At 43.2% G+C, this 17198-nt stretch overlaps 1 protein-coding gene across 1 annotated transcript in view; it reads right to left on the reverse strand.

Moving 5' to 3' along the window:
• The window catches only part of IL13RA2 (interleukin 13 receptor subunit alpha 2), a 39017-nt gene extending 27607 nt beyond the window's left edge, over positions 1-11410 (reverse strand). Inside the window, exons 1-2 of the mRNA XM_069746905.1 lie at positions 11367-11410; positions 303-458 (exon numbers count right to left, since the gene is read on the reverse strand). Coding sequence (XP_069603006.1) covers positions 303-426 — 124 coding nt within the window. The 5' untranslated portion in view covers positions 427-458; positions 11367-11410. The remainder of the gene's footprint in view (positions 1-302; positions 459-11366) is intronic.
• Between the last annotated feature and the right edge of the window lie 5788 nt (positions 11411-17198).

The raw sequence follows: 17198 nt of genomic DNA on the forward strand, positions 1-17198 counted from the left end.
CATTTTTTTTTCTAATAACAGACAATTATATTACAGTAATGCAACATGAGCAAACTAACATTACAAAAATTTACTGTCGAATATTATTTTAAAAAAACTCCCACTATTCTGGCAGGTGTCCAATCTGAAACATAGAAGTAACAAACCAGCAGGAAGTTTTACGCTCTGGGTTCCTGGAAGGATTTCTCATTTCTCTACATTATTTAGAAATTTAGCGCCAACAATCCGATGAGTTTGTGACTCTGCAGATACAAGCTGATGAGTAATACTGAATATAGGCACATAAAAAAGCTAATATTTACCCGCCATCTGTAGTGATGATGTGTCCGGGACAGGAAGGGTCAAGTATACAATAAATCTTGATATCCACTGAAGGCTTACGCTTTTCATATTATTACACAGGGAGGTTCGGTCCAGGTCCCGCATTTATTTTCCTTTCACAACGCACAAAAAGATCACTGAAAACAGAAGGAAAGCAGTGATAATTAACGCAAGTATTAAAATAAAATTTGTGAGGGTTTTCAGTTACTTTCCTTTTTTTTGTCTCGCGGTATTAGTTACTGTTTTTGACGCAACATTCTTCAAAATTGTGCGTGGGGATGATGAATTTTGGTGCAGCTAAAAATGGCCTTTTCTTCTGTCTTGAACTGTTTTTGCAGCTCATTAGTGTAAAAAGTTGCACTTTTTGCAAAATGGTGCAAAAATTGCAGCAAAACAATACTCAAAAGTACACCAGGCGGGTGACTGAACTGGAGTTGCGCCAAATTTTCTGACTTTTTATGAAGTTGCAGTTGATGAATCAGGCAAAAACATCTGGTATCGTTACACCTCACAAAGCAAATAACCGAAAAATGAAAACGCATAAAATAAACTTTAAAAAAGTGCAAATAGAATAATGAATTGGGTGCAAGCAAAAAAAGGGACAAAACACACAAATCTAGACCAAAAAACTTGCATGAAGGCATGGATGAAGCGGAGATGAAATTTTGAAATGCATCTAATGAATTTACCTCCATTATTGCCCTTTCCACCACATTTATCATTGCTTTCTCCCCACCACCCCATCATTGTCCTTCCCCCCACCACCCCATCAATGCCCATTCCACCACCCCATTATTTCCTCCTCCACCACAACCATCATTGTCTTTTCCACCACCATCATTGCCTTTTCCCCACCACCCCCAAAATTGCCCTTTCCAATACCTCCATCATTTCCTCCTCCCCTTCACCCCATTATTGCCCTTTTGACCACCTCCATCATTGCCTTCTCTCCACCACCCCCATCATTGTCCTTTCCACCACCTGCATCATTGCTTTCTCCCTCACCATCCCCATCAATGCCTTCTCTGAAATCATCCCCATCATTCCCCTCTCCTACACAGACACACACCCACACACCCCTTTCACCTCTCCGCACGCTCTCCCGCAGCACCACCTTTGCCGACAGCTTACTCTCTCTGGCACAACCATCAGCCACGATGAATGATGACATCATCCAGCCACGCCGCTGGCTGCTGTGAGAGACATGAAGTGCGGCCAAGAAGCAGGACGCAGAATGGATCGCTGCAGCTCTGCTGCCATTTTCTTCTGTAGGCAGCAGAGCTGCAGTGATCTATCCCTGCCCGCCACACATGAGGGCAATCTGGCCAGGGGCCCCCTGGAGCCTCAGGGCCGAATAAACAGGCAAGATTGCCTGCATTATTAGCTGCCCTGCAGAGGCCCCCTGGAGCCTCTGGTCCCCGATGCAGCTGCACCGGCTGCACATAGTAACATAGTAACATAGTTAGTAAGGCCGAAAAAAGACATTTGTCCATCCAGTTCAGCCTATATTCCATCATAATAAATACCCAGATCTACGTCCTTCTACAGAACCTAATAATTGTATGATACAATATTGTTCTGCTCCAGGAAGACATCCAGGCCTCTCTTGAACCCCTCGACTGAGTTCGCCATCACCACCTCCTCAGGCAAGCAATTCCAGATTCTCACTGCCCTAACAGTAAAGAATCCTCTTCTATGTTGGTGGAAAAACCTTCTCTCCTCCAGACGCAAAGAATGCCCCCTTGTGCCCGTCACCTTCCTTGGTATAAACAGATCCTCAGCGAGATATTTGTATTGTCCCCTTATATACTTATACATGGTTATTAGATCGCCCCTCAGTCGTCTTTTTTCTAGACTAAATAATCCTAATTTCGCTAATCTATCTGGGTATTGTAGTTCTCCCATCCCCTTTATTAATTTTGTTGCCCTCCTTTGTACTCTCTCTAGTTCCACTATATCCTTCCTGAGCACCGGTCCCCAAAACTGGACACAGTACTCCATGTGCGGTCTAACTAGGGATTTGTACAGAGGCAGTATAATGCTCTCATCATGTGTATCCAGACCTCTTTTAATGCACCCCATGATCCTGTTTGCCTTGGCAGCTGCTGCCTGGCACTGGCTGCTCCAGGTAAGTTTATCATTAACTAGGATCCCCAAGTCCTTCTCCCTGTCAGATTTACCCAGTGGTTTCCCGTTCAGTGTGTAATGGTGATATTGATTCCCTCTTCCCATGTGTATAACCTTACATTTATCATTGTTAAACCTCATCTGCCACCTTTCAGCCCAAGTTTCCAACTTATCCAGATCCATCTGTAGCAGAATACTATCTTCTCTTGTATTAACTGCTTTACATAGTTTTGTATCATCTGCAAATATCGATATTTTACTGTGTAAACCTTCTACCAGATCATTAATGAATATGTTGAAGAGAACAGGTCCCAATACTGACCCCTGCGGTACCCCACTGGTCACAGCGACCCAGTTAGAGACTATACCATTTATAACCACCCTCTGCTTTCTATCACTAAGCCAGTTACTAACCCATTTACACACATTTTCCCCCAGACCAAGCATTCTCATTTTGTGTACCAACCTCTTGTGTGGCACGGTATCAAACGCTTTGGAAAAATCGAGATATACCACGTCCAATGACTCACCGTGGTCCAGTCTATAGCTTACCTCTTCATAAAAACTGATTAGATTGGTTTGACAGGAGCGATTTCTCATAAACCCATGCTGATATGGAGTTAAACAGTTATTCTCATTGAGATAATCCAGAATAACATCCCTCAGAAACCCTTCAAATATTTTACCAACAATAGAGGTTAGACTTACTGGCCTATAATTTCCAGGTTCACTTTTAGAGCCCTTTTTGAATATTGGCACCACATTTGCTATGCGCCAATCCTGCGGAACAGACCCTGTCTCTATAGAGTCCCTAAAAATAAGAAATAATGGTTTATCTATTACATTACTTAGTTCTCTTAGTACTCGTGGGTGTATGCCATCCGGACCCGGAGATTTATCTATTTTAATCTTATTTAGCCGGTTTCGCACCTCTTCTTGGGTTAGATTGGTGACCCTTAATATAGGGTTTTCATTGTTTCTTGGGATTTCACCTAGCATTTCATTTTCCACCGTGAATACCGTGGAGAAGAAGGTGTTTAATATGTTAGCTTTTTCCTCGTCATCTACAACCATTCTTTCCTCACTATTTTTTAAGGGGCCTACATTTTCAGTTTTTATTCTTTTACTATTGATATAGTTGAAGAACAGTTTGGGATTAGTTTTACTCTCCTTAGCAATGTGCTTCTCTGTTTCCTTTTTGGCAGCTTTAATTAGTTTTTTAGATAAAGTATTTTTCTCCCTATAGTTTTTTAGAGCTTCAATGGTGCCATCCTGCTTTAATAGTGCAAATGCTTTCTTTTTACTGTTAATTGCCTGTCTTACTTCTTTGTTTAGCCACATTGGGTTTTTCCTATTTCTAGTCCTTTTATTCCCACAAGGTATAAACCGCTTACACTGCCTATTTAGGATGTTCTTAAACATTTCCCATTTATTATCTGTATTCTTATTTCTGAGGATATTGTCCCAGTCTACCAGATTAAGGGCATCTCTAAGCTGTTCAAACTTTGCCTTCCTAAAGTTCAATGTTTTTGTGACTCCCTGACAAGTCCCCCTAGTGAAAGACAGGTGAAACTGCACAATATTGTGGTCGCTATTTCCTAAATGCCCAACCACCTGCAGATTTGTTATTCTGTCAGGTCTATTAGATAGTATTAGGTCTAAAAGTGCTGCTCCTCTGGTTGGATTCTGCACCAATTGTGAAAGATAATTTTTCTTGGTTATTAGCAGAAACCTGTTGCCTTTATGGGTTTCACAGGTTTCTGTTTCCCAGTTAATATCCGGGTAGTTAAAGTCCCCCATAACCAGGACCTCATTATGGGTTGCAGCTTCATCTATCTGCTTTAGAAGTAGACTTTCCATGCTTTCTGTTATATTTGGGGGTTTGTAACAGACCCCAATGAGAATTTTGTTACCATTTTTCCCTCCATGAATTTCAACCCATATGGACTCAACATCCTCATTCCCTTCGCTAATATCCTCCCTTAAAGTGGACTTTAGACAAGACTTTACATAGAGACAAACCCCTCCTCCTCTCCGATTTTTACGATCCTTTCTAAACAGACTGTAACCCTGTAAGTTAACTGCCCAGTCATAGCTTTCATCTAACCATGTCTCGGTTATTCCCACTATGTCAAAGTTACCTGTAGATATTTCTGCTTCTAGTTCTTCCATCTTGTTTGTCAGGCTTCTGGCGTTTGCGAGCATGCAGTTTAGAGGATTTTGTTTTGTTCCAATCTCCTCACTGTGGATTGTTTTAGAAATGTTCTTACCTCCCTTCTGAGTATGTTTTCCTGGGTCGTCTTTGTGCGAGTCTAATGTTTTTCTTCCCGTCCCCTCTTCTTCTAGTTTAACGCCCTCCTGATGAGTGTAGCGAGTCTTCTGGCGAATGTGTGTTTCCCAGGTTTGTTGAGGTGTAGTCCGTCTCTGGCGAGGAGTCCATCATACCAGTAATTCACACCGTGGTCCAGGAATCCAAATCCTTGTTGTCTGCACCATCGTCTTAGCCAGTTGTTTGCATCAAGGATCCTGTTCCATCTCCTGGTGCCATGCCCGTCTACTGGAAGGATAGAAGAAAAAACTACCTGTGCATCCAGTTCCTTTACTTTCTTCCCCAACTCTTCAAAGTCCTTGCAGATTGTCGGTAGGTCCTTCCTTGCCGTGTCATTGGTGCCAACATGTATCAGAAGAAATGGGTGGACGTCCTTGGAGCTGAAGAGCTTTGGTATCCTATCGGTCACATCCTTGATCATCGCACCTGGAAGGCAGCATACTTCTCTTGCAGTTATGTCCGGTCTGCAGATGGCTGCTTCGGTGCCTCTCAGTAGTGAGTCTCCCACCACCACCACTCTTCGTTGCTTCTTGGCTGTACTTTTTGCTGTCACTTGTTGCTGTGTGCCCTTTTCTTTTTTGCTTGCTGGTATTGCTTCATTCTTAGGTGTGCCATCTTCATCCTCTACAAAGATTTGATATCGGTTCTTCAGTTGTGTGGTTGGTGATTTCTCCATGGTCTTCTTGCTTCTTTTGGTCACATGCTTCCACTCATCTGCTTTTGGAGGTTCTCTGACACTTTTTGCACCTTCTGTGACCAGTAGAGATGCTTCTGTTCTGTCTAGAAAGTCTTCATTCTCTTTGATGAGTTTCAAAGTTGCTATTCTTTCTTCCAGACCCCGCACCTTTTCTTCTAAAAGAGCCACTAGTCTACACTTCTGACAGGTGAAATTTAATTCTTCTTCTGGTCGATCTGTGAACATGTAGCACATGCTGCAGCTCACCATGTAGGTTGTCACATCTGCCATGTTGCTCCTAGATCCTGCTGACTTGCTGTGTGTTTTCCTTCTTGTGTAATCTACTCAGCCAAGCTCTCTTGCAATAATGTCCTACAGGCAAAAATTTTTTGGTGATGCTTTCGAAGCAGCTGGTCCCGGCTGTACCCAACGATCTTCTAGCTTAGGGAGACTTCGCTTCTCCCAGAAGGCACCTGGAATATGCAAATTAGCCTCCTGAAGCTTGAATCCCTGGTTTGGTGATGCTTTCGAAGCAGCTGGTCCCGGCTGTACCCAACGATCTTCTAGCTTAGGGAGACTTCGCTTCTCCCAGAAGGCACCTGGAATATGCAAATTAGCCTCCTGAAGCTTGAATCCCTGGTTTGGTGATGCTTTCGAAGCAGCTGGTCCCGGCTGTACCCAACGATCTTCTAGCTTAGGGAGACTTCGCTTCTCCCAGAAGGCACCTGGAATATGCAAATTAGCCTCCTGAAGCTTGAATCCCTGGTTTGGTGATGCTTTCGAAGCAGCTGGTCCCGGCTGTACCCAACGATCTTCTAGCTTAGGGAGACTTCGCTTCTCCCAGAAGGCACCTGGAATATGCAAATTAGCCTCCTGAAGCTTGAATCCCTGGTTTGGTGATGCTTTCGAAGCAGCTGGTCCCGGCTGTACCCAACGATCTTCTAGCTTAGGGAGACTTCGCTTCTCCCAGAAGGCACCTGGAATATGCAAATTAGCCTCCTGAAGCTTGAATCCCTGGTTTGGTGATGCTTTCGAAGCAGCTGGTCCCGGCTGTACCCAACGATCTTCTAGCTTAGGGAGACTTCGCTTCTCCCAGAAGGCACCTGGAATATGCAAATTAGCCTCCTGAAGCTTGAATCCCTGGTTTGGTGATGCTTTCGAAGCAGCTGGTCCCGGCTGTACCCAACGATCTTCTAGCTTAGGGAGACTTCGCTTCTCCCAGAAGGCACCTGGAATATGCAAATTAGCCTCCTGAAGCTTGAATCCCTGGTTTGGTGATGCTTTCGAAGCAGCTGGTCCCGGCTGTACCCAACGATCTTCTAGCTTAGGGAGACTTCGCTTCTCCCAGAAGGCACCTGGAATATGCAAATTAGCCTCCTGAAGCTTGAATCCCTGGTTTGGTGATGCTTTCGAAGCAGCTGGTCCCGGCTGTACCCAACGATCTTCTAGCTTAGGGAGACTTCGCTTCTCCCAGAAGGCACCTGGAATATGCAAATTAGCCTCCTGAAGCTTGAATCCCTGGTTTGGTGATGCTTTCGAAGCAGCTGGTCCCGGCTGTACCCAACGATCTTCTAGCTTAGGGAGACTTCGCTTCTCCCAGAAGGCACCTGGAATATGCAAATTAGCCTCCTGAAGCTTGAATCCCTGGTTTGGTGATGCTTTCGAAGCAGCTGGTCCCGGCTGTACCCAACGATCTTCTAGCTTAGGGAGACTTCGCTTCTCCCAGAAGGCACCTGGAATATGCAAATTAGCCTCCTGAAGCTTGAATCCCTGGTTTGGTGATGCTTTCGAAGCAGCTGGTCCCGGCTGTACCCAACGATCTTCTAGCTTAGGGAGACTTCGCTTCTCCCAGAAGGCACCTGGAATATGCAAATTAGCCTCCTGAAGCTTGAATCCCTGGTTTGGTGATGCTTTCGAAGCAGCTGGTCCCGGCTGTACCCAACGATCTTCTAGCTTAGGGAGACTTCGCTTCTCCCAGAAGGCACCTGGAATATGCAAATTAGCCTCCTGAAGCTTGAATCCCTGGTTTGGTGATGCTTTCGAAGCAGCTGGTCCCGGCTGTACCCAACGATCTTCTAGCTTAGGGAGACTTCGCTTCTCCCAGAAGGCACCTGGAATATGCAAATTAGCCTCCTGAAGCTTGAATCCCTGGTTTGGTGATGCTTTCGAAGCAGCTGGTCCCGGCTGTACCCAACGATCTTCTAGCTTAGGGAGACTTCGCTTCTCCCAGAAGGCACCTGGAATATGCAAATTAGCCTCCTGAAGCTTGAATCCCTGGTTTGGTGATGCTTTCGAAGCAGCTGGTCCCGGCTGTACCCAACGATCTTCTAGCTTAGGGAGACTTCGCTTCTCCCAGAAGGCACCTGGAATATGCAAATTAGCCTCCTGAAGCTTGAATCCCTGGTTTGGTGATGCTTTCGAAGCAGCTGGTCCCGGCTGTACCCAACGATCTTCTAGCTTAGGGAGACTTCGCTTCTCCCAGAAGGCACCTGGAATATGCAAATTAGCCTCCTGAAGCTTGAATCCCTGGTTTGGTGATGCTTTCGAAGCAGCTGGTCCCGGCTGTACCCAACGATCTTCTAGCTTAGGGAGACTTCGCTTCTCCCAGAAGGCACCTGGAATATGCAAATTAGCCTCCTGAAGCTTGAATCCCTGGTTTGGTGATGCTTTCGAAGCAGCTGGTCCCGGCTGTACCCAACGATCTTCTAGCTTAGGGAGACTTCGCTTCTCCCAGAAGGCACCTGGAATATGCAAATTAGCCTCCTGAAGCTTGAATCCCTGGTTTGGTGATGCTTTCGAAGCAGCTGGTCCCGGCTGTACCCAACGATCTTCTAGCTTAGGGAGACTTCGCTTCTCCCAGAAGGCACCTGGAATATGCAAATTAGCCTCCTGAAGCTTGAATCCCTGGTTTGGTGATGCTTTCGAAGCAGCTGGTCCCGGCTGTACCCAACGATCTTCTAGCTTAGGGAGACTTCGCTTCTCCCAGAAGGCACCTGGAATATGCAAATTAGCCTCCTGAAGCTTGAATCCCTGGTTTGCATGGGCGATGTGTCCGCCCATGCTGTCCCATCTACATCCCACCCCAGCTCTACCCATTTTACAAGAGCTGGTCAAAACTAGTATAGAAAAAAGTTGGTAAATTTTTGTGCAGTTGGTTTCTTTCTCCATTTATGAGCCCCTTCTTTTCCTCCTACCTCCCTATTATATCATTCACACTTAAAAACTGCTAAAATCCAGCATGGTTAAAACACGATAGGCTGCAAGCTCACTTATGGATCATATTTCAGCTGATTTTTGTAGTTTGTGGTGATGTGGAAAAGGAGAGGAGGGACAGATTAAACAGTCAACGAAACAACAGATTGGCTTTTTAGTAACTATATTAAATCATTTCAGTGCCATATTCACAGCTACACTGCTCAGTACTGGTGTATAATGTCCTCCATGTGGCTGCTGCTTCTAAACATGTACTACATAGAGACAGAAGAACAGGAAACTGTATGCTGTGTATGGGAGACATCATTGGAGCTAGTCTCCACCCACTAGCTTAGAGACAACTATTAAATCCAAGTATATTCAACTGTATTCGTAACCGATCTTTATTGAAACAACTTTGAAAAATTACAACTCTTACACAACTATGCCACATATGTGACACCCAAACTATTATTCTATTGCTTACTTTCTATCAGTAAAGAACATGGAGCACATAGACAATAGGAATATAAATGGCATGGATGGGACACGCGATGTTTTAAAGGGGTTATCCAGAACTATATAGCTTTTTAATTCAGGCCTAAGAACTAACAAATTGATAGTTAATGTTTCTGCTGACGTCACATCAACAAAGCAGCTGCTTCTTTTCTGCTCTGCCCTGTTTATGGGGCATGACTGACGATGTCATGCTGATTGATGTCAGCTCCCCGCTGCTTAACTGTGGGGAGTCGGCTGTCAATCAGCATGACCTTCAGCAGTTCTGCCCTGTCAATGAAACATCCCAGAAGGGGAAGAGCTGCTCTGATGACGTGGAGCAGCTGAATCACCGGCAGGAGCGGTTGGTGACATCTTTGAGCCGGCGCTGAGCAGAACTGGCAGGTATTTACCTCTTTTTTTCAACTTAGTGCCTGTTAGTTTGTAGGTCCAAAGTAAAAAAAATAGTCCAGGACAATCCCTTTATGAATAAACAAGAGATTTAATGGGTAAAAAATTGTTAATTTTTATTTTAAAGATTATGTTATTATTATTTTTTTTAACACTTTCTGTTCTTATGTTACTTCATTATAATACTGGAGAAATATAATAATAGTCTAGTTATCTCCACCGCCAGATGTCTGCAGGAGCATTGTGCTTCAGCAGTGTCAGCCACCTGCGGTGCCAATTATTGCTGCCAATTTCAGCACTGCCTAACAAGAACAGCATCCATAAAGCTCCTCATTAAAGCGTCTATAACCCTCTCCAATAAAAAGATACAAAGGCCCAATATTCGCTTGTCAACAGACTTTAGTGGCCGTCGCTGCAGGACTGTGCTGTTGGTGTGCACACAACAACCTGCCTCTATAAAAGAACTACATGTAATAAATGTACAAGATACAGAGAATTATTTGCATTTGCTGTATGTCAGTATAGTATGCATAGATAAAGCAGCCCTACTGTATGTCTGCAACAGACTCTATACTCAGATACGTTTATACAAAAAGGTCATTGTAGGACCCGACCTGCTGCCCAAAAATATTACAGCGTTAGTGGTCAGTACAAGAAATCATATATTGCTTCCAATGCAAATGTCGCTATTAATATTGCATTTAATAATTCACCCATATTAGTGGGTTTGGGGTGAATGCAATCAGCTAAAGTATTTCGCCACCATATTTATAGCCTGCTCAAATCAGAACATAAAAATTCTGAAATCATTTATTCATAAATATGACTTATCTTGTAAGACTTTGAGATTCTTGTGACCAAAGGGGAAAGTGATACAGGACAGAAAATGTTATAACAAATGAGTCTCTTCTTGTCATATATCATATTTTATACAATAGATAGATAGAAAGATAGATAGATACATAATAGTTAGATAGATAGATAGATAGATAGATACATAATAGTTAGATAGATAGATAGATAGATAGATAGATAGATAGATACATAATAGTTAGATAGATACATAATAGTTAGATAGATAATGGATAGATAGATAGATACATAATAGTTAGATAGATAGATAATGGATAGATAGATAGATAGATACATAATAGTTAGATAGATAGATAGATAGATAGATAGATAGATACATAATAGATAGATAGATACATAATAGTTAGATAGATAGATACATAATAGTTAGATAGATAGATAGATAGATAGATAGATACATAATAGATAGATAGATAATGGATAGATAGATAGATAGATAGATAGATAGATAGATAGATAGATAGATAGATAGATAATAGATATATAATAGATATATGATTGATAGATAGATAGATAATAGATATATAATAGATAGATAGATAGATAGATGATAGATAGATAGATAGATAGATAGATAATAGGTAGATAATAGATAGATAATGATAGATAGATAGATAGATAGATAGGTAATAGATACATAATAGATAGATAGAGAGAGAGATAATAGATAGATAATTGATAGATAGATAGATAGATAGATAGATAGGTAATAGATAGATAGATTGTGAGAGAGGCCAAACATATAGATAGAAAGCACCACTATTCAATATGTTTGATATTTTTAATGTTAAAAATATACAGACAAGCAAAAGAAAATATAAATAAATAAGCACCTCCATAAATCTAATCTAAATTAATCTGATCACATAGTAACATGTTTTCCTAATTTTAAAATATATTTGCCATACGTGTAATTCTCATAAAGCATCACTGGGCACTTACCAAATGGCTTATTCTGGAACCAGCAGCAGCTCAGTGTTTTTGCTTCTCAATATAACAGAGCAGAATAAATATTGGGACTGAGAGGTGCGGTCAGAGGAGGGCAGCCCCTGCCTGAGTCACACTGAGAAGACTCTGCTGTCATTCATTCATTAAATTGGTAAACAGAACAGACAATATTTTGTAAATTATGTCATTTCTACAGAAGGGACATCCTTGTCAAACAAGAATCTGTGAACATTTATAATTGTGTAACAAAAGGATTGCCTGGGACTTTCTATAATCTATTACCATCTCTCTCTCTCTCTCTCTCTCATCTATCTAGCTATTGATCGATCAGTCTATCTATCATTATCTATTTTTATTTATATAGATAGTAAAAAAATAACAGCACAATCCACATCTGCAGGTGCAAATCTGTACTCAGCATAACAGCCAATACTAAAGTGAAAAAGGATGTGAATTTATTCCACACGGATACAACTTTTTGGCATACACAATGGAGCCTTTTAGAAGAAGCTTCAGAAAGGCCTCATTGTGTAAGTTGAAATGTCGCATCCCGGGTGAATAAATAAACTCACATCCTTTTCCATTTCTAACTTTTGGAGTGTTGACTTTATCTATTTATCGATCTATTATATTTCTATTTATCTGTAATCTATCTATGTATATATCTATTATTTATCTTTATACCTATTTATCATCTCTCTATATCTATCTATCACCTCTTTATTATATCTATCTTCAACTCTCTATCTATTGTAAGATGGCAGCCGGACAGGTCCTTGAGGGGAAATATGTGTCATCGCGGTTATTAGCTGCGCTGATGTGAGCTCGGAAGCATGCTCCAGCACATATAGTGCTGAGAGAGTTAATAGGCCATTCCAGAGTTGGGTTTTACGAGCAGTCATAAGAGATGGGTGGGAATGACTGCTCACATATCCCAACTCCAGGGGTGTGGTTTGGCAGATAAAATGGCGACCAAGTGTCTCATTTAGTGTTTGGATCTGGAGATGTGTGGATCTCCTGTGTTGGTTTGTGTTAAGACCTAAAGAACGGACACTATCCTGAATGGGTGGTGTTATGATCTGGTGGCCTTGGAGCAGCATGAGACGTACTCTGGAGAAGGTGGCACCTGTATTGACCGCAAACCCTGAACTTAACAGCGCAACTAGAAGTAGCCGTGGGGGGTACCTAACGCTCCCTAGACCCCTCGACACAGCCTAAGAATTAACTACCCCTAAAGACAGAAACAGGAAACCTATCTTGCCTCAGAGAAAATCCCCAAAGGATAGATAGCCCCCCACACATAATGACTGTGAGAGGAGAGGGAAATAACATACGCAGACATGAAATCAGGATTTAGCATAGGAGGCCATACTAGCTAAAAAGAAAGGATAGAACAGAGTACTATGCGGTCAGTATTAAAACACTAGAAAATATCCACCACAGAAAATACAAAACACCACATCTGACTAAAGACATGGAGGGTATATCTGCATCTCCAGAGACACAGCTAGGCTGCAAAAAATCCTTCACAACAAAGCTGGACAAGACAAAACATGAAAAATGCACAGAACTATAAGGTCCACAGCAGGTGGACAGCAAAAACAAAGCCAGGACTTATCTTTGAAGAAAAGCACAGCGAACAGGAGAGACCAGAAGGGATGTGAATCCTCCAAAAACAATGGACAACTGGCACTGACTAAAGGAGCAAGCAAGGCTATATAGCCCAGCCCAAATTGCAAAAAATAGATACACCTGATAAATGCTGCGATCCAACTACCGCAGCACTACCACTCATAACCACCGGAGGGAGCCCAAGAGCAGAATTCACAACAGGGTGGACCCGCTATATGGAGTATGGACTTTTTACTTTGTGTTTTCACTTTGTACCGAAAAAGGCTGTTCTTTTATTTGCTATACTGAGTGGTTTATGAAGTTTAAATAAACTTGTCTGGACATTTCAGCAACACCATTTCCTTTGCCTACCTCAACCACAGCTGAATGAGTAGAAAACCCTACAATTGGTGCTTCAAATGCATGCAGAAATCCCAAAGGACAGATGATTGCTGTCCTGGTCAAGGCAGCCGAAGCCATGCGAGCACAGCCTGCAACCAAGGAGGAGCTAATTAAATAGCTGGTGCAGGCGAATCTACATTAGCAGGAGACCAACAATCTGTTAATGCAACAGCAGCAACGACAGCATCAGGAGCAGATGACGCTCCTGGCGGAGGCCGTCTGTGTCAGAGAAGCCGCACCACCTCCAGGCTGAAGCGACGAGACCCAGGTGAGGAAATCTGTGAGAAGGGTGTTGCAAAAGATGACTCCATGGGATGACGTTGAGGCATTCCTGCCCGTGTTTGAAAGGGTGGTGAACCATGAGAGACTACCAACAGAGCAGTGGATGGAGGTTCTAGAGCCATATCTGACCGGAGAGCCACAAAAGGCATAATTTGATTTGACCCTAAGAGATGCCAAAGAGTATGACACAGTTAAAGCTGAGATTTTGGCTTGGCTGGGTATAACCCTGGCAGTCAGGGCATAGCGCATCCATCTCTGGGACTTTCACGTGATAAATCTCCCCGATTGCAAATGTTTGACCTTTTGCACCTAGCATAAATGTGGCTGCAACCAGAGACTTGTTCCCCAGGCTAGATGGTCAACAGAGTGGGCGTGGATCGGTTTATCCACTCTCTGCCAAAGCCCATTCAGTCCTGGGTTGCCCAGGGAGATCCCCAAAATGAAGATGACCTGGAAGGCCTAATGGAGATGTACCGGGCAGTCAAGACTTCCTTGAGGAAACAAGGGGTTGTAGAATCTCCATAATGGGGTTCCCAAAGGGGGGCTGAAACCCAAAAGAGGGGAACTAGGGCCTCCCTTCCAAGAGCCCAGGAGTTATTGTCCAAGGTCGCATCCAATAATGTAATTTGTTGGAGGTTTCATACCCCAGGCCACATAGTCGCCCATTGTCCCATGACTACTGAGTCAATGGTCTGCAGCATGGGACAGTGCTGCTTATATTTTGCATATCCTGCCTGCAGTGCTGTCTTTCAAATGGGAGAGGAGCCGCAGGCATGCCCGGTGTCAGAAAACAGAGTGCAAATGACAGGTGTGCTGGACTCAGGTAGTTTGGTAACCCTAGTGAGGGCCACCATTCCTCATCGGCTGATTCCTGGGAAAAACGTGGGCATCCGCTGTGTGCATGGTGACACTAAAGACTACCCTGTGGCCTGAGAGGCCATAAACACAGACTGTGACACTGAGTCCCATGGGGTAAACATAATCAAAGATCTGTTGCTCCCTATTATAACAGATAGGGACTTTGCATTATTTTGGGACTTGTGGGGAAAGGGAGGACATCTGGTTGCCCGGACAACAGCCAGGTCCCTCCTAAAGAAACCTTGCTGCAGGCCGCAGCTGATAAGTTTCCGTTATGTGTGCTTGTTGGCAATGAGGATGAGACAGCATCCCCAGAGGCCAACTTCCCTGAGCTAGAGGTGTCTGTGGAAAACTTTGGAACTGCCCAACTTAGGGATTTAACTTTAAAAAGGGCGTTTGATAATGTGACAGTACTTAATGGTGTTGCTCAAAAGCCGGGCACTGACACCCGATACTTATGTTTTGTCATTAGTGGGGAGTTAATATATTGGGTCACCAAGCTGAGAGGGGAGGTACTAGAGCAGCTACTAGCACCAGGGCCGTACAGATGCAAGGTATTAGATATGGCCTATGCCCATGTGGTAGTGGTCATCTAGGGTAGAGAAAACCCAGGAACAGATCTCCCAGAGGTTCTACTGGCCCGATTGTTACTGTGATATTGTGAATTTCTGTATGTCCTGTCCCACCTGCCAGCTGACCTCCCCGATGGCTCATTTCGATAATCTCACGATTGGACTGGCAAGTAAACTGGGACCAGGGGCACCTTTCCTGGCCCTAGCACTAGGGGGCACCCTAACTCGCCCTGTTCCTTGGGATACCTCATATAGCGAGGATGCCGGGGCCTCCACCCCTGCCCTGTCTCCTAACTGCAGCCCTGCGTCTGTCCCCTTCCCCACCAGCGGAAGAGAGGCGCTACCGTGTACCGTAGTACACAAACCCGACAAACAGGGGAACCAAGACAAAGGTAAAAGAAAACTCCACTCACACAAAATATACAGTTAGGTCCATATATATTTGGACAGAGACAACATTTTTCTACTTTTGGTTATAGACATTACCACAATGAATTTTAAACAAAACAATTCAGATGCATTTGAAGTTCAGACTTTCAGCTTTCATTTGATGGTATGCACATTAAAATTGGATGAAGGGTTTAGGAGCTTCTGCTCCTTAACATGTGCCACCCTGTTTTTAAAGGGATCAAAAGTAATTGGACAATTGGCTCCAAGGCTATTTCATGGACAGGAGTGGGCAAACCCTTCATTATGTCATTCTCAATTAAGCAGATAAAAGGCCTGGAGTTGATTTGAGGTGTGGTGCTTGCATTTGGAAGGTTTTGCTGTGAAGTAAACATGCGGTCAAAGGAGCTCTCCATGCAGGTGAAACAAGCCATCCTTAAGCTGCGAAAACAAAAAAAACCCATCCGAGAAATTGCTACAATATTAGGAGTGGCAAAATCTACACTTTAGTACATCCTGAGAAAGAAAGAAAGCACTGGTGAACTCATCAATGCAGAAAGACCTAGGCGCCCACGGAAGACAACAGTGGTGGATGATCGCAGAATAATCTCCATGGTGAAGAGAAACCCCTTCACAACAGCCAACCAAGTGAACAACACTCTCCAGGAGGTCGGTGTATCAATATCCAAATCTACCATAAAGAGAAGACTGCATGAAAGTAAATACAGAGGGTTCACTGCACGGTGCAGGCCACTCATAAGCATCAAGAATAAAAAGGCTAGACTGGACTTTGCTAAAATACCATCTAAAAAAGCCAGCACAGTTCTGGAAGAACATTCTTTGGACAGATGAAACCAAGATCAACCTCTACCAGAATGATGGAAAGAGAAAAGTATGGTGAAGGCGTGATACAGCTCATAATCCAAAGCATACCACATCATCTGTAAAAATCGGCGGAGGCAGTGTGATGGCTTGGGCATGCATGGCTGCCAGTGGCACTGGGTCACTAGTGTTTATTGATGATGTGACACAGGACAGAAGCAGCCGAATGAATTCTGAGGTATTCAGAGCCATACTGTGTGCTCAGATCCAGCCAAATGTAGCCAAACTGATTGGTCGTCATTTCATACTACAGATGGACAATGACCCAAAATGAAGCCAAAGCAACCCAGGAGTTTATTAAAGCAAAGAAGTGGAATATTCTTGAATGGCCAAGTCAGTCACCTGATCTCAACCCAAATGAGCATGCATTTCACTTGTTAAAGACTAAACTTCAGACAGAAAGGCCCACAAACAAACAGCAACTGAAAACCACCGCAGTGAAGGCCTGGCAGAGCATCAAAAAGGAGGAAACACAGCGTCTGGTGATGTCCATGAGTTCAAGACTTCAGGCTGTCATTGTCAACAAAGGGTCTTCAACCAAGTACTAAAAATGAAGGTTTTATTTAAAATTATTTAATCTGTCCAATTACTTTTGGTCCCTTTAAAAACAGGGTGGAAACATGTTAAAGAGCTGAAACTCCTAAACCCTTCATCCAATTTTAAGGTGGATATCCTCAAATGAAAGCTGAAAGTCTGAACTTCAACTGCATCTGAATTGTTTTGTATAAAATTCATTGTGGTAATGTCTATAACCAAAAGTAGAAAAATGTTGTCTCTGTCCAAATATATATGGACCTAACTGTACTCTCACAAATAACAGAGGTATTCACTC

This window comes from Ranitomeya imitator, chromosome 2, assembly GCF_032444005.1.
Source record: "Ranitomeya imitator isolate aRanImi1 chromosome 2, aRanImi1.pri, whole genome shotgun sequence".
NCBI classification, from domain to species: Eukaryota; Metazoa; Chordata; class Amphibia; order Anura; family Dendrobatidae; genus Ranitomeya; species Ranitomeya imitator.